The sequence below is a fragment of the Ambystoma mexicanum genome, chromosome 4p (assembly GCF_040938575.1).
Source record: "Ambystoma mexicanum isolate Mex_15411 chromosome 4p, UKY_AmexF1_1, whole genome shotgun sequence".
In the NCBI taxonomy this organism is placed as follows: domain Eukaryota; kingdom Metazoa; phylum Chordata; class Amphibia; order Caudata; family Ambystomatidae; genus Ambystoma; species Ambystoma mexicanum.
In genome coordinates this window covers 138925036-138940807 of record NC_090927.1, presented here as the reverse complement: position 1 = coordinate 138940807, position 15772 = coordinate 138925036, and the positions used below count along the sequence as shown (strand labels likewise).

Here is a 15772-nt window from a genome sequence, read left to right as displayed (position 1 = left end):
GTTAGATTTAGTCACGCACAGAGTATCAAATAGGTCAGGTTATCAAGTGCTAGGCCTCACCTATAGGATTCACATATGCGCTCAGTTTCTCAAGAGCGGTGGCCTTATAGTTCGCACCCGGGTTCATTACAGGCTAAGTCTGTTAGGATGCTGATGGAAAGAGTGAATTTTTGAGAGCCTTCCTGAATGCGAGGTGCTCCTGTATGCGGCAGATAGTTAATGGGAATGAGTTCCAGATAGTGGATGCTTGCACTGAGAAGGAGGATCCCCCCATATGGGTTCACTTTGTTGCTGGAAGGGCAAGAAGAAGTGTTGAGCCTGATGTGAGGTTTCTGTTGGGCTTATAACATGTACATTTATGCTGCAGCTATTCCGGTCCTGTTGTGAAGGGCTCTATTGGTGATGCACGTCGTCTTGAAGGTGGATCCTCACCCGAAGGGTGGGGGTGATGTGTTCTCTGGGCCCTACGGTTACCGGGAGCCCCAAAGCTGTGTTTTGAACTCATTGGAGTTTTCTTATCTGCGATGTGAGAGACCCTAGGTATAGGGTATCGTCATACTGTAGGCGAGAAAGGATGATAGCCACAATCGCTGAGACTCTGCGTCGGGAGGTCAGATGGTCAAAAGGTGGTGGAGGGTGCGAATGTGTATGAAACAGCATTTCATCACAGAGTTGATGTGATGCAATAGGATTAGGTCTGCATCCATAATACATCAGAGATATTTTACTGTGTTGGAGGTAGTGGGAGGATGGCCCTATGAGGTGGCCAGGGGGAGGGTTGAGGTTAGAGGACAGTCTTTCTGCAGAGCATGATCTTGGTTTTTCCAGGATTGAGTAGGTGGTGGTTGTCCATCATCCAGTGTTCAATTTATGAGCGACAAGTTGATAAATTTGAGGAGGTAGAAGTGTGGCCCTTGGGGATTCTCAAGATGATTTGGGTGTCATCTGCATAATTATAGCACTATAGACCATGGAATTGGATGAGTGTGTGAAGGGGGCACAGGTAGGGGTGGTGAGAGTGAGGTGCCTTGCGGTGCCCCTAGGGCGACTGGGCGGGGAACTGAGGAGAATGGAGGCATGTGTACTATTTGCTATCTGTTGGAGAGAAAGGTGGAAGTCCAATTCAGAGCTGAGTCACTGATGCCGATTGTCTTAAGTCTGTCAGTGAGGATGGATTAGTCATGGTGTAGAATACTGCTAAGCGCTCAAGTACTATTAGGGCATTGCAGTCTTCCGAGGCTGTGCATCTTTTAAGATCCATCCCAAATGGAGACTGGGCAGGGTTCTGTTCCTCCTACGGATCTGAAGCCAGATTGGGTGTGGTCAAAGATCTGGTTGGAATCTAAGAAAAGGCATAGTTATGAGTATGCTGTTCAGTTGGTTAATTTATCTATATATCGGTTGTTTGAGGTGGGCTTGCAATTGGTCAGGACAAGAGGATCGAGGTAGGACATTTTGAGCAGGGGCTTGATGGAGGATATTTTGAATTCTGCCGGGAAGTTGCCGGAAGTGAGTGATGTGTTGACTAATGTTCTTGCAAAGTCGCTGGCGCAGGTGGTTGGTGAGGTCATCAATGTCTGCTATGTGGATGATTGCTGAGGGAGGTTGCCAACCATAATTTTTTCCTGCTGTGGATGATGGAGTGCTGATGGGATCTATGGTGAAGTGTGTGAGTTTGCTGCGATGCAGTGCCCAGGATGTTGCTGTTGCTGGTGGGCAGTGTAGTTGGCGATGAGTGGTGATGGTGGATATGGGCTGTTGGAAGAGAGTTGTGAAACACATAGGTCCAACAGGAATTGTCAACACAATTTTCTATATCTCTATAAAATTGTAGATTTGTTTTGCACAGGATCATTTTCTTTCCTTCTGATATATTGACATTTGAAGAGGTAACAATAATTCCTTCTCTCTCATTAAGGTATGCATATACTGCAGATTTGTGATTTTCTTTAATTTTGTATCCCCTTTTTACAGATTGCCCTTGGCTTGTGAATAGTGTTAGTTTTCACTCACCCAATTGCTTTAAATAACAGTAAACTCCAACTGGAGCTAACCAAGGAAAGTCCCCAACAGCTCTGAGGATATCACAGGTGTTGACCATTTTGAGAATGGCATTTCGATATGACCTTGCTTGGAAAAACTACATAAATATGAATGTTTTGGCCATGTCTTTATTTGAAGACCTTTAATAGAGGCATCCCCCATATAATGCAACCTTGCCCCTTTTGGCCCCCACACTTCTCATTCTTTTATTTTGTTTTCAATCTTTCACTGCCCAATATATTTTTTTAAACTGCCCAAGTTTCTCTCTGCAAATTCCCACGCTGAGGTCGGTCTCTGCATGAAACCGGTCATCAACCCTGGTCCTTCCATAATAACGAAAGTTCAGTTTTCACCTTTCCCGCTACTTCTGCCTCCATCTTCTACATGGTATCTGGGCTCAAGTCGAGGGTACACACCGGTGGAAAAAGTCCCCCCAGAGCGCACCTTCATATGCTAATTTCCGGTGACGGCACATTCAATTTGTATGTTAATGAGTCACTCCACTTTTATTTTAGGACTCGACCCCTGCATGTTATGTACACGTTTTAAGGAGTAGCCACACATAAATAGGAGGACTTTCAAAGAAGCTTGTCATCTTAAAATTACTAGAGGGTCTTGGAAATAAATCTTTTAAAGTCTTTAAAAAGGAAAAAATAAACACTGCAAACAAAAAAATGTTGGCAATGAATTAGGCCAATCTAATGAAGCTCTCAAATCAGTTGAGGTTGGAACCATGAAACTTCAAGTGAAGGGGACGCCTCATTTTACTTGGGGAGGGGGTTAAAAGAGGTCAAGTCACTGCAGGAGATGTGAGAAAGACCTCCGTCCTGGGCGGATCTCTATTTGTGACTATAGATGCGCAGTTGCACAATGAAGGGACAGATGAGGGGGTTCCACCGCATGGAAAAGCACATCCTATATTGCTAAATGGGACAGTTTACTCCTTGTGTTGCTCCCCGACATACCCTTCTGCAGTCAGCCACTTCTTGGAGACATATATCATGGAAGAGAGGGAAACAGGAAGCCAGCTGTGAGTGAATTTGTTTAATCACTGCTTCTTTACAGTTGAAAAAGGAAATCGCATCTTTGTACTGCACACATCACAGTTTTATTCATGACAACAAATTATGCAATAATTTATGCTAACATGAACCTTACATTTCAATGTGGTTTCATCGGCCAATTTACTGAAACGTCAAAATATCACTTATTTTTCATTGGACATCCAAACTTCCTGAAACACATGATTTCCTATGCAAATTTCACTGAACCACGAGATATATGTTGCAACCTTTAAAACTTGGACAGAACAGATTTAGCAAATGACGCATTTATTTTGCTGACTTCTAGTACATTGTGTTCCAAGGCCCTCTTGCCCTGCTAATCTAACTTTTGGCTGTATTCCAGTTTCGATTTATGAGTCATACTGTTGAAAACCAAATATTCTGTTATTTGTTTCTGCCATCTCACGGTACCTTGGCTTCTACCCAGACACTCCCTTTCTTGAGTTGCACACAGCACCTTTTCTGTCTGCTCAGTACTCTTAAATACCCATGGAGCCTTTAGGCCTGTAGCTATCTGTAATACAATGGCTATCTTTTGCTAACCTATATTCTACATCAGAAATCTATATTCTGTGTTAATTAAGTTGTGATCAATGTACGCATACCTTTATGTTCTATGTTGCCCTAAATACGTGTGTCCACTGTTACCTATTTCCAATGTACTTGCCTTAAATAAGGGCAGCCTGGGTGCCTCAATAGACAATACTCTTGATTTTTACAATGTTGGACAGGAGAGAGGGGTAGTGGCCCTAAATCCCATATTTACCTGTCTGTCATCAGAGAGCGGGGGAAAGGATGACCTTCCCAAATATGAGTAAAAGTAATGAAAGTCTTCACACGCTCCTGCTTGCACTTTCACCCCCTCTGTATCCTACCGCCCGCTGTAAATCTGTTCTGTTATTACCACTGAAAAGCGCTCGGTTATGCAGCTGTATTGGTGTCTACCTCTGTAAAGCACTCTGTTGTCTCTCGAAGCTAGGTCCACGCTCAATAAATACCATAATAATAATAATATTATTAATAATAACAGTTAAAGTGGAATGAGCAATGATTTTAAACTTGGGACAGCAAAGTCATGAACCGCTGATGTCCTTTGTGTACTTCTATCCTTTGCACAAAGATAGGAATGGAGTTTCATTGTACATTTCACAATGACAGGATTTATGGGCCTGTTAAAGTGAAATGCAACCCCCATTACCCACGTGGGTGCGAGCCTATACATACATTATGCACAGACAAAAATACACCCAGGTGGTGCACGGAAGAACATCATTTGCATTAGCACACATCACCCTGGCAATGCACAGGTCACCCTTGTGCATTTGGTAATCTGTGTGTTTCTCAGACTCCCTGTGTAAAATGAATGTATGCTCTGAGGTTTGTTTAGATGCCTGGTTTTTTGTGAAGCTGTCACTAAGAGGGCTGTTTGCAGACAGCCATGCCAGGCAGCGCTTGGTCACTTTGCATGGCAGAGTGCAAACGTGTAGGGCAAAAGGTGGCATACACATGTGTACACCGCCGTTTCCCTTTACTTTTTCACTCCACTGTGTAAATGACGAAAATTTGGCAGCAGGGAGCATCTAACGTGTATGTCAACATGTAACGACTTCCCGCCACTAGATTATGAATTTGATTAACATGAGCTCCTGCCACTTTGCAGCCCGTGTTTTAAAATGGCGATATACAGAATCCAGCTGGTCATTTACAGGTGCTAAACCAAGGTGTATCCCATTGGAATCTTTAGTTTTATGCCTGCATGAACATTTCATGCAGGTGTAAAACCAAGTGCTCTTCCGAGAGGGAGAAGGGCAGCAAAGGGGAGATGCTATCTTCGTTTGGTTGCCCTCATATGCCTCAGAACGGTACTAAGATAAGCAGATGCAGAGCATCAAAGTGTAACACCAATTGATTGCTTTCAATTTCCGCACTGCTCAGTTCAAAATTACACCCTAAGGAGCTCATGCTATAATTGGGGTGGAACGTCAATGGAAGGCGCCAGGCCCCATTTTCAATCATTTGTATGGCAGAGGGGTGGAACGCAATTTGCATTTCTGCTGTCTCCCATCCCCTCCACCATACAAATGCCTCAACATTTGTGCCAGCATGCATTTTCAGTTACAGTGGGGAGGAGGTTTAAAGGACGCATTAGAGGAAAACAGTGGGGGCCTGAGAGGGCAGACCCCAAACGTCATTTCACAGGCGTTGGCAAGAATCCTTGCGCTGTGGTGATCCACTAGATGCAAGGGGAGAGATAGGGCAGAGGGGTGCCCCACGACATTCGAGGCTCTAGCATGGACAGAAATACTTTTAATGGGGTTCTGCTTGCTCCTAAAATATCCCCTCTTAGGCCATGGTCAAGGGGTGCAACAATGAAGCCTGGAGTGGTGACATAGGACTCTGGATGGGACTGCTGACAGTGGGCAAAGATGAAATCTTTTCTGGTCATGGTGGTGGCCATGGCATTCCAGGAGGAAGCACTGCTGCCCTTCCTCTCCCTCCTGGAATAGTGTAAAAGGCTACAGAAATGTAGTTTCAATACAAAAGGCGATAGACAAGAATCTTTGACAAGTAATCCAAATTTATAGTTCATTTTTGCAGTTTTCATGAATAGAGAACATGACAAAAATGCAAATTAGCAGAGTAAACAGTCAGAAAATATGTTATAAACTGTTTACTGATTGTCTCGAGAGAATATGTGAACTGCTTGTAGACGAGTAATGCTTATCACTGCTTGGGAACTTTTATTTAAAGATTCCAACTGTGCTTGTAAAAAGTTAAGCAAACAATTCTCTTTATCTAAGGTGTCACTAGCTAGTTGCAACAAATAAACGAAACTGTCTGATACCAGTTGGAGAAGGACATTTATTTGATGGTCTGGTGTTATATATGTGGATATGTCAGAGAAAAGTTTGAATAAGTACTTTCAAAGTGGGTGAAGTGAGGGAAGACATAGAAGCAGCATGTTATGGTAGGCTAACATTGAAATCAGATGGGAAAAGGAGATGGAATAATCGAAAAAGTGCACGTAGTCATGATTGTTTCAAGGGTTAACATGGGTAAGTGCCGAATCTTTCCGCAGAAGTGAACCCCGCATCTAATTCATTATGTTTATGTCTCCTCTTCACCCTGTATCAATAAAGGCAAAGAACATGAGCGACATGATTGGAGTTATCAATGATGTTCTGCTCTACATCTCCAACATGGATGGCAAAGACATTCCGCAAAGTGAAGTTCCCCTCATCCTGGACATCCTAGGAAACATCACCCAAAATGCAGTCCTTTCAAACCTTAACTTTAGCATCGGTGTCTCCTCGGTAAGTCTAAAAATCATGTTCCTACCAGAATGGTGGCAAAATAATACACAACTACAAAGCTGGCAAGAGAGAGCATTGGACTCAAACATCTGCCACATATGTCTGCAATCTATAGGTCGCAGGTATGAATGCTTTTTTTTATATTCACATATTTATTTGAAATTTACAAAGAACATTTACAGTGTCAATTATCCCAAGTTATTTGACATATAAAGATACAATTAACATGTGTGGGCAGGTATGAATGCTGACATTGCCCACTAACAATTGTATTAGTTAGGAAACTAGTACAACGAGTTGTATTGTAATGTGGGATAAATGTGCCTGTCAAGTTTACTATTATTATTAATAATACATTAGCACTCAGGGGGCGGGGGCTTGCCAAACGGGAGTCATGGAACACAGGCGTTATCCGGCAGTGAACACCTACGTTCCATGCCGGCCTGCAGAGCCTCTCACCGGGCCATCATCTTTCTTCGCCGGTGCTCTGGGGCACGTCTCCTCCTCCCCCCAACCAGCTACTCCCACTTGTGTCCCGCCAGCCATCATACCCACCACAGCAGTCCCTCCACCATCCCACAACCAAAACCCCATTTATATACTCACCACGTCCACCCTGCCAGGCGGCTTCTGTTTGCTGGAAATAGTAAAGGGACTATGTACCTGTACTGTTTCACACGTATTTAATTGCAGTTTGTAGGAAGCGTGCTTCCCTTCAAAATAAAAATAAAAAGCACAGCAAATTGATTCACTCATATGCCCAAGTGCTACCTTCCTTTTCCTGCTCTTGCCGTCATGCACCAAGGTTCTACCATCATTTGCCATGCAATGGCATTATTTGCTCTGGTACTCACATAATCTAGCAGAACAGTTATTAGCAACCTCACTCGGCTGGGTTGTGGACGGGGGAACCACAAAGTCTGCCGCCTCCAATGATGGGCTGTTAACAAACCCAAGCTCTCGCCAAGAGCCTGAAGCATTTAGCCTCTTTTCCTTTGCAGTTGGAGAGCAGGTGAAAGTGGGTCTAGGTCACGTAGCCTAAGCCCCACCCACCTTCTTAGCCCTGCCTCTTCCCTTCCTGACTCTTTGATCAAGGGTGTCTCTCACCCAGGCATCCAAACTGAAGAGCATATGAAAAAAGGGCAATTCCTGTTTGGACCTGTTTAGACCAGAGGCGCAAACACCTGCTCAGACAACAGGTAAGCTCACACCAACATGTGTTTTCTCCCTCTGGCCCCACAGGCCATCCCTAGCATCACCAGGCAACGCCAACGTCATTGCCCATCCTATAAGGCATGAACTACCAGTTGCAGCAACCTCACCCACATCTGCCTCAAGCCCATCAACACCACCTCATCATCCACAACACGGAAACTGATGCTCCCCAACGTCCGCTCAGTTATCACTCATGCAGCAGACATCACCAACCTCATCACTACACAAGACCTTGACGCCATTTTCATTTTCAAGGCCTGGCTGCAACCCACCTCCACTCACATCCTAGATGTCCTTGTCCCTGACACCTAGAGCATCCAGCACAGAGACCGGCCAATCAAGACAGGCGGAGGCATGACAGTCGTCCACAAGAGACTTTGTAGCTCTCCACCGGACTTGATGTCAACAATATTGGCCCTTTCGAAGTCTTCAACTGCCACTTCCTGCTTTCTCCAAAGAACACAATCACCTTCCATTCCATCTCCTCTATAGAGGCCCAAACCCAATACCTCCATCCTCTGGGACTTCACCAACCTGGTCACCACCGTGTCCTTAACACACGCCAACATCTTCGTAGGGGACTTCAACCTCCCGGCAATAATGCCACCAAACCAATGTTGGAAGCCCTCCTTGGCCTTCTCAACACCATCAGCCTCACACAGCACACGAAAGAGCCAATGCACGAGAAAGGGAACATAATCAACCTAATCATCACCACACTGCCTTCCCTCCACTATAGCTCTCCTCTCCCGCTTGACAGGTATGACTACCTGGCCGGGTCTTTCAAAATCTTGCACACCACGCCAGTCAAGCACTCCCAGCATAAACCTATCAGACAACCTATCAGACAAACCTTCGCGAGATATCTCACCAACCTCTACCTTGTAGACCGAACAATGCCACCCTCTCAGCCTCTATCGACCGACACGCACCTCTGAAACAACGCACCTGCAAACCAAAACCCTCAGCACCCTGGTACACACAAGAACTCAACCTCAACAAAAGAGTAATCGAGAGACAAGAGAAAACCTAGCACCGCTCCAGGACCATATCCGACCTGCCGCTCCTCGGGGAACTCCGAGCAACCTGCTAACAACTAATCAATGCAGTCAAAGCCTCCTACTATTACAACACTATAGCAGAAGCCGAGAAAAAAACAGAGCTCTCTTTGAAGCAGTCAAGCACTGCGTCAACCCACAACCCGACCCTACCATACTACACACCATCAAAAAATCCACCGCCATCAACACCTTTTTGATTGTCAAAATCAGCAAGATTTGCCAGCACATAGAAACCAGCTCTGCATCCACAGACCCACCTCACGTCCCTCCTCGTGAAATCTCCATGCCCTGGGCAACATTCAAGATACTCTCTACAGAGGACCTGCTAGAAGCCCTGGCCACCCTCCAAGCCACCAAACGTAGACACAACATCCTCCCAGCATCCACCCTGAAGACCCTCACCACAGAAGCTCTCCTTCCCTGCCTGGAGATCATCATTAGCTCCCTAACTAAAGGCACCTTCCCATTGACCCTAAAAACTGGACAAATCTTCCCTCTACTAAAGAAGCCCAGTCTGGATCCTGAAAACCTAGGTAACTATCGACCCATCACCCATCTTCCCTGCCTAGGTAAGATCACTGAGAAAGCGGTAGCCGCGCAACTGCAGCAACAGTATAACACCTACAATCTCCTCCGTACATACCAATCCAGGTTCAGATGCAGATGCAGCATGGAGACGACAACCATACAGGTGGTCAACAACGGCCTCAACATCCTTGATGATGTCCACCCTTGCCTCCTGGTTCTAATCGACCTCTCAGCTGCTTTCGACACAGTGAACCCCAGGCACTCACTGACACTCTACATCAGCACATGGGGATCAGCAACCTTGTGCTATGCTGCTTCAAGTCCTACCTCATCAACCACCAGCAGTTTCTTAAGAGGGAATTCTTCTAGCTCTATACAAAGAGCCGCTGAGAGCCTCCTAGCCACACATAATTTCCACCAATACGCCTATGACACACAGCTATACCTCAAGATTGACTCCATCAAGGACATCCATAGGCTGAAACCCTGCCTCTCGCTGATCCAGTCTTGGAAGTCCAGTGCATACTTGAAGCTCAACCCCTCCAAGACTGAATTCCTACTCCTCACCAACAACACCAAACACCCAGACATCCAGACCTGGCTATCAACCATGAACCTTGAGTGCTTCACACCCGAGCTCACCTCCTGCGCCAAGTCTCTCAGGTGAATCAACAAACACCTCTCCATCAAGACACACATAGCTAAGAAAAGTGAGACAGCCTGGTATTAGCTCTCCCTCCTGTGGAAAGTCAAGCCCCTCCTCCCTCCGGACAGCTTTAGATCCACCATTCAAGCACTGGTCCAATCCCACCCTGGATGGAGGCAATGTCCTCCTCGAAGGCTGTCCATTGTCCACCTGTGTGCCCCTGAGAAGTGTACCACACATGGCCACATGCCTCATCAAGGGTCTAGCCATATAAGACCTCGTCATCCCGGCCTTCATTGGCCTTCACTGTTTCTCACTGCATGCACACATCACCTTCAAGTATTGCTGTATCATCTATAAGGGAATCGCCCTCAAGTCACCCAGCTACCTTGCAGAGAAATTCTGAATCTCCGGTGGACAGTGCACTACCAGAAGTCAGGTCACATGCAGACTTCAAATCTGCTGCTGCAAAAACAAAAGGGACAGAAAACGAGCCTTCCCTGCCTATGCCCCAAAACTATGGAAACTCCTCCCCATCAGCATCAGATTTTCTACCACGCTCCTACAATTCAGATAAGAACTCAAGACCCACCTCTTCAAGAAGTCTCTCCACCTCAAAACCTAGTCCATCATGTTGCCACCATGCTACTTGCTAGACGCTGTCCCCACCTCTCCTCCCTGCCATCCTGTACAGCTGTACCCCTCTTCTGTGCCCCTCTGTATCCTACCCCTTCTGTTCTGCTGTTACCTCTGGAAAGTGCTCTGTTATGCATCTGTACTGTTGTATACTTCTGTATACCTCTGTAAAGCGCTCCGTCAATGCATCCGCACTGACTGTTGTATATCCCTGTAAAGCGCTCTGTTGTGCATCTGTATTGTTGTATACCTCTGTAAAGTGCTCTGTTGCTTCTCGATAGCTAGGTCAGCGCTCTATAAATACCATAATAATAATAATATTAAGGGCCACCAAGGCTCGCGCTAGAACGCAGTTAACGGTCAAGCCCACCTGAGCACTACCACCATACACCAGGTTCTCACATTCTAAGCCATTTTGATCCAACAAATGCCAGATTTTGCCAGAAACTGTTCATTTGCTCCCACCATTTGCCAGGCACCGCTATCATTTAGCACACTACCGATTTCAGTACTGAGGTATGCAGGTAGAGGATTATTCAATAACATTTTTTTTAAATGGTATATATTTAAAACAAACCACAAAGGAGGAAAGCTACTGCTGAAACACTGTACACCCCAAATAAAACACTATAAAGACACGAATAAACCTGCCTACAGGCGCTACAGGGTCCAGCGCAGAAGAAAAATAGCTGCACGGCCTATTTCTTCCACCTTGTTCCTGTGTCAAAACCGCCAATGCACATCCTTCACTTTCACACAAAAACAGTCTAAAAACCTTTTCATAATGTGGTGTGCCCAAAATTGGAGCAGAACATAATGCAGTTTTCAATTGATTAAACGCTCTCTGACATTCCTCATCCCACTGTAAAGGCATAACCGCATCCTTTCTAGTCAAATTCACCATCGGTTTCACAATTAACGCAAAATTACCGATCCATTGTCGGCAATATGAAGCCATGCCTATTATGGCTCTGACTCCATTCTGTGTCTTTGGAATAGGCATACAAGAAATACTTTCTATGTGTTCTGGCGTTAGCCTTCTCCCCTCTTTCGAAAGTAGGTAGCCCAAATAAGCTACCTCCTTTCGATTATATTGAAATTTCGTCAAACTAGCTTTATGGCCATGTGCCGCTAGGTGTGATAGTAGTAATACAGTGCTTTCTTTACAAATCTCCTCTGTGTCAGCAGCTAACAATAGATCGTCTATGTATTGCAAGAGTACGCAACCCACTGGTAATTCTAGCATGTCTAGCTGCTCTTTCAATGCTCTACTGTAAATACTCAGACTTTCCGTGTAACCTTGCGGAATCCGCGTGAATGTAAATGATCGTCCTCCTAATGTGAACGCAAACAAATAACTGCTGTCCTTGTACAATGGAATGCTGAAGAACGCGTTTTTCAGCTCAAGTACACTAAAATAGTCTGCTGAAACAGGTATCATTGTCAATATTGTAGTGACATCTGGCACTAAAGGAAATTGTGGATCTATTTACCTTGTTTAATGCGAGCAAATTAATTATAAAACGGTATGGTACTTCATTGCCTCCTTTTTTATAAACTGGAAGAATCGGGCTTTTGCATGTACTGCCTGTAATTTCTTCAATCACACCTAATTTCACCAAATCTGTAACAATACTCTTCAATCCTTTCTCACCTTCAGTCGACATTCTGTATTGGGGAATTCGCAGTAGTGTAACACCCTCTTTCAAAATGATCTTTACTGGCTCTATTTTCAAGCATCCTACATCATTATCATGCATTGCCCATATTCAGGTTGGCACTTTACTTAGTTCTCCTGGTAAAGTTTCAGACATGAATTCTGACATAGGTGCATCTTGTGGCCAAATCGTTAGGAACACCCCGTCTGCCATGCAATGTATAACGGAACCTAACTTTTTCAACAAATTTAATCCCAACACGTTCTCCCTACAATGTTCTGTTAAAAGGAAAGGACAATGTACAGTGAATGGTCCTATCGTAACTGGGACTGGTTGGGACACTGGGTTTATGACTGGTGTACCTGCGAACCCTACGGAAACATTCTTTTGTCCTGACAGTGGTATATCCGGAACCAAGTGATGGTCTATTGAACACTTTGCGCTCCTGTATCTACAAGGAAGCGGTGCTCCTCATTCCCGGCTCTCATTTCTACGTAGGGTCCTCTCTGATTCACAGGAATAGACACTGGTTCCGAACCCTGTCCTGGGCTGTCCTATTGGGGAAATAACACATTGTCCGATGTGTAATCATTACTATTACTGTAATAAGTGTTTGGCTGTGTATCGAAAACATTCCCACTCTTCCCTCTATTTCCCCCACTCTGGTTTCCATACTGTTGGTTTTGCTGTCCCTGACTCTGGTTAGGGGTACTTTGGTTTTGGGCTTGGTTTTGATTACCTCCATTATTGTGGTGCTGCTGCATACTATTCGTATTTGGACCATTCGCTCCTTGGTGCCCTTTGTGCTGTCTCCTCTGACCAGACCCATTTCTATTCTGCAGATGTGGACATTGCGCTCGCCTGTGTCCTTCCTCCTTACAATACGCACACTGATTTGGTCCCACTGGTCCCCCATGCATATTCGAATTACTCCTTCCTTGTGCATTCCCTCTCCCTCTATTATGTCTTGCTACTTGCTGTAGTAGCACCTGTGTTTTCAGATTTACCCTATCCTTCTCCTCTTTTTTTTTCTCCGCAGTCACTCTGTTCTCATAATATTGGGCCATCTGTAATACTTCGCCAAGCGTTTTTGCTTGCCATGCACTCTCTGATGTCATTATTAGGTTCTGGATTGGAAGTTTTAACCCCTTAAATAACCTCTTCCCCGCTTCCGAGCTCACATCCTGCCCACTGAAGTCTGTAAATACTTCTTCAAACCTATTAAAATAATCTGTAGCTAACTCATCCTTGCCTTGTACACATGCAGTCAATTTGTCCCATTGAATTCTTTTCTCTGGGACAATTTCTTTTATTTTATGTACTATGCATGCTGGTAATGCTACTAGGTTCGCTCCCGGTGTTCCTCCAACCTCTTTATTCCTGTCCTCTATTATCAAGTCCGCCCATGTGGTGCCAAAGGTCGTTATGTCATCCACTTTTCTTATTTGCTTTCATATGTCTGTTGGCAGGATCACTGGGAATATCAGGTCAATATCACCCATTGTAAGCACGGATGATTGCAGGCAGGACTCTACTTCCTCGTAGCACCCTGCAGGATTCTTTCTTATATCGGGAATCGTCTGCTTTATGTTGTTCACCTCCTGTCTGGAAAAGGGGATATGTACATATTGGGCGGTATAATGGGCTGGTGTTAGCTGCGCCGCTACATTGCCCGTTGCGGGAACCTCTACTTAGGGCACAAAGGTAGGTGGGACCTCTCTCATAGAAAATGCCCCACTTACTGTCCCTCCCCCTTCTCTCATGTGCAACAATATTCCCAGATCAAGCGATAGGGCTGTTTCTCCTGTCCCTCGCTCTAGTGATCTCTTATATACTGCCATTATTTCAGGTGGGCTGGCCTTGTCGTTTTTTATATCTTTGTCTAGTAAATGTTCAGCCATCGACTGCAGTGCTTTTCTTTTCATGGGTATGGAATATTCATCAAATATCTCATGTATCTCCATTGTGGAATACTGGGATCCGACATCCATCTAAACGCTTCTCTTATACATACTTTCAACTTGTCGCCCCTCTGTACTGACGACATTGAATGTCGTTGTTGTATATACGGCTCTACAGCTTCCTTTCTATGTCTCCCGATATCCTTACCCCTGTACCCAGGTGCAGTAAACATTTCGGCATAATCATTATCTAATTCATTTTTAAGTTCAAAAAGTCCATATACATGTTCTCTCGCTTCTTCATCCCTCTCCCTACAGCGTGCTAATGCATTCAAATCCAACAATCGCTGCGGTAGTAATTTCCCAATTAACTGTTTCCATCTCTCCACCAAATATTCACCCATGCATTCCAACACTACCTGTCTTTCGTCGCTTCTTCGGAAGTCATACATCGAAGCCAATGCTGCCGTTCCATCATTCCCGTCTATATACATTTCTGCCTGTTGCTGCAATTCCACCTTCCTTTCTTTGCTGATCGCACTGCGAGTTACCCTCGTGCATCTACTTTGTTCATTCCAGCCTCTAGCCCCCGTGGTTTCAATTTACCCCTGGGAGGGACGGACGATACTGAATCTGTATCTAAGGCGGGAGGTGCGGATGGGACAACAGAAGCGGGGAGTGTCTGCTGTGGGCCTGGTTGGCTAATAGGAAGTGTTACGTGCGCGGTCTGTGGCTGTTGGAGGGCTTGAACTACAGGAGGGAGAGTTTGAGCTCCGGGCGGGGTTTGGGCAATAGTTACTGACGTGTTTGGCCTTGCTTCTGATCTTGGGCCTTGTTTTGTATGGATCAATATGTTTTCTATCAATTCATCTGCTATGTGCAATTCTCGTTGTGGATATATTTTTTCTATATTCAACTGGTCATGTCTACCTGACCTTAGACTCTTAGTCCACTCCTCCTCTTCCTTTTCTTCCGCTACTTCACCTTTCGATTTATGCCTGCGCGCATGCTTCGATCTACTTCTAAATCGGAGCATTGCTTCCCTTCTCTTATACGATATCAAATGCTGCAGGACGCGCTTTCTTTCTTATCAACACCCTTTCCAAGTTATCTATTCTCGCTATCTCAAAGCTACCATTAATCGGCCACTGATGGTCTTGTTGCTTTCTGAATTGCCTATGCCAAGTCTCACAGAATATTGTTGCACCCACTCCATACTTCACATACATCTCATATGCTGGCGTTCCCCCAGGTGGTGCAATTTGGCCATCTTCCAAAGATTGTCTACCACAGCGGAAAAACCCTGCTAGGGTGGACAATACCCCAGGCATGTTTCAAACTTCCCCCTGGTTAATCAACCTTACCTAGGGCGTTTGATTTTGCAAAGTCAATTCTCAACCAATATCAGGATTACTTTGAATTGGGGAATGACTCACCTGATAAATCAATTTGACCTTCCGGACACAAGTTGTCTGTATACGGACGCAACCAATGACGTCGTGTCTGCGTTTCTTGGCTTCCGCCTCATTTCGGGACCCTCGCCTCCTTGTTCTCTAGCCGGGTACGTCGATCAGGGATCAGATGTGTGCAGATCTGCAAAGGAATCTCTCATCACTTCTACAGTGCGCCCCGAACACCTCTTGATCCCGGCTCGATCGTCCCGTCCTCGCCGTTCTCCGCCTTGACTCAATTACAACGTATGCGAT

The 15772-nt window shown here is 45.2% G+C and overlaps 1 protein-coding gene across 1 annotated transcript in view; it reads left to right on the top strand.

The window, feature by feature from the left end:
- The first annotated feature begins 6253 nt into the window (after positions 1–6253).
- Positions 6254–15772, top strand: part of LOC138453075 (adhesion G-protein coupled receptor F3-like) — a 124738-nt gene continuing 115219 nt past the window's right edge. Inside the window, exon 1 of the mRNA XM_069605581.1 lies at positions 6254–6421. Within this exon, the coding sequence (XP_069461682.1) occupies positions 6257–6421 (165 nt within the window). The 5' untranslated portion in view covers positions 6254–6256. The remainder of the gene's footprint in view (positions 6422–15772) is intronic.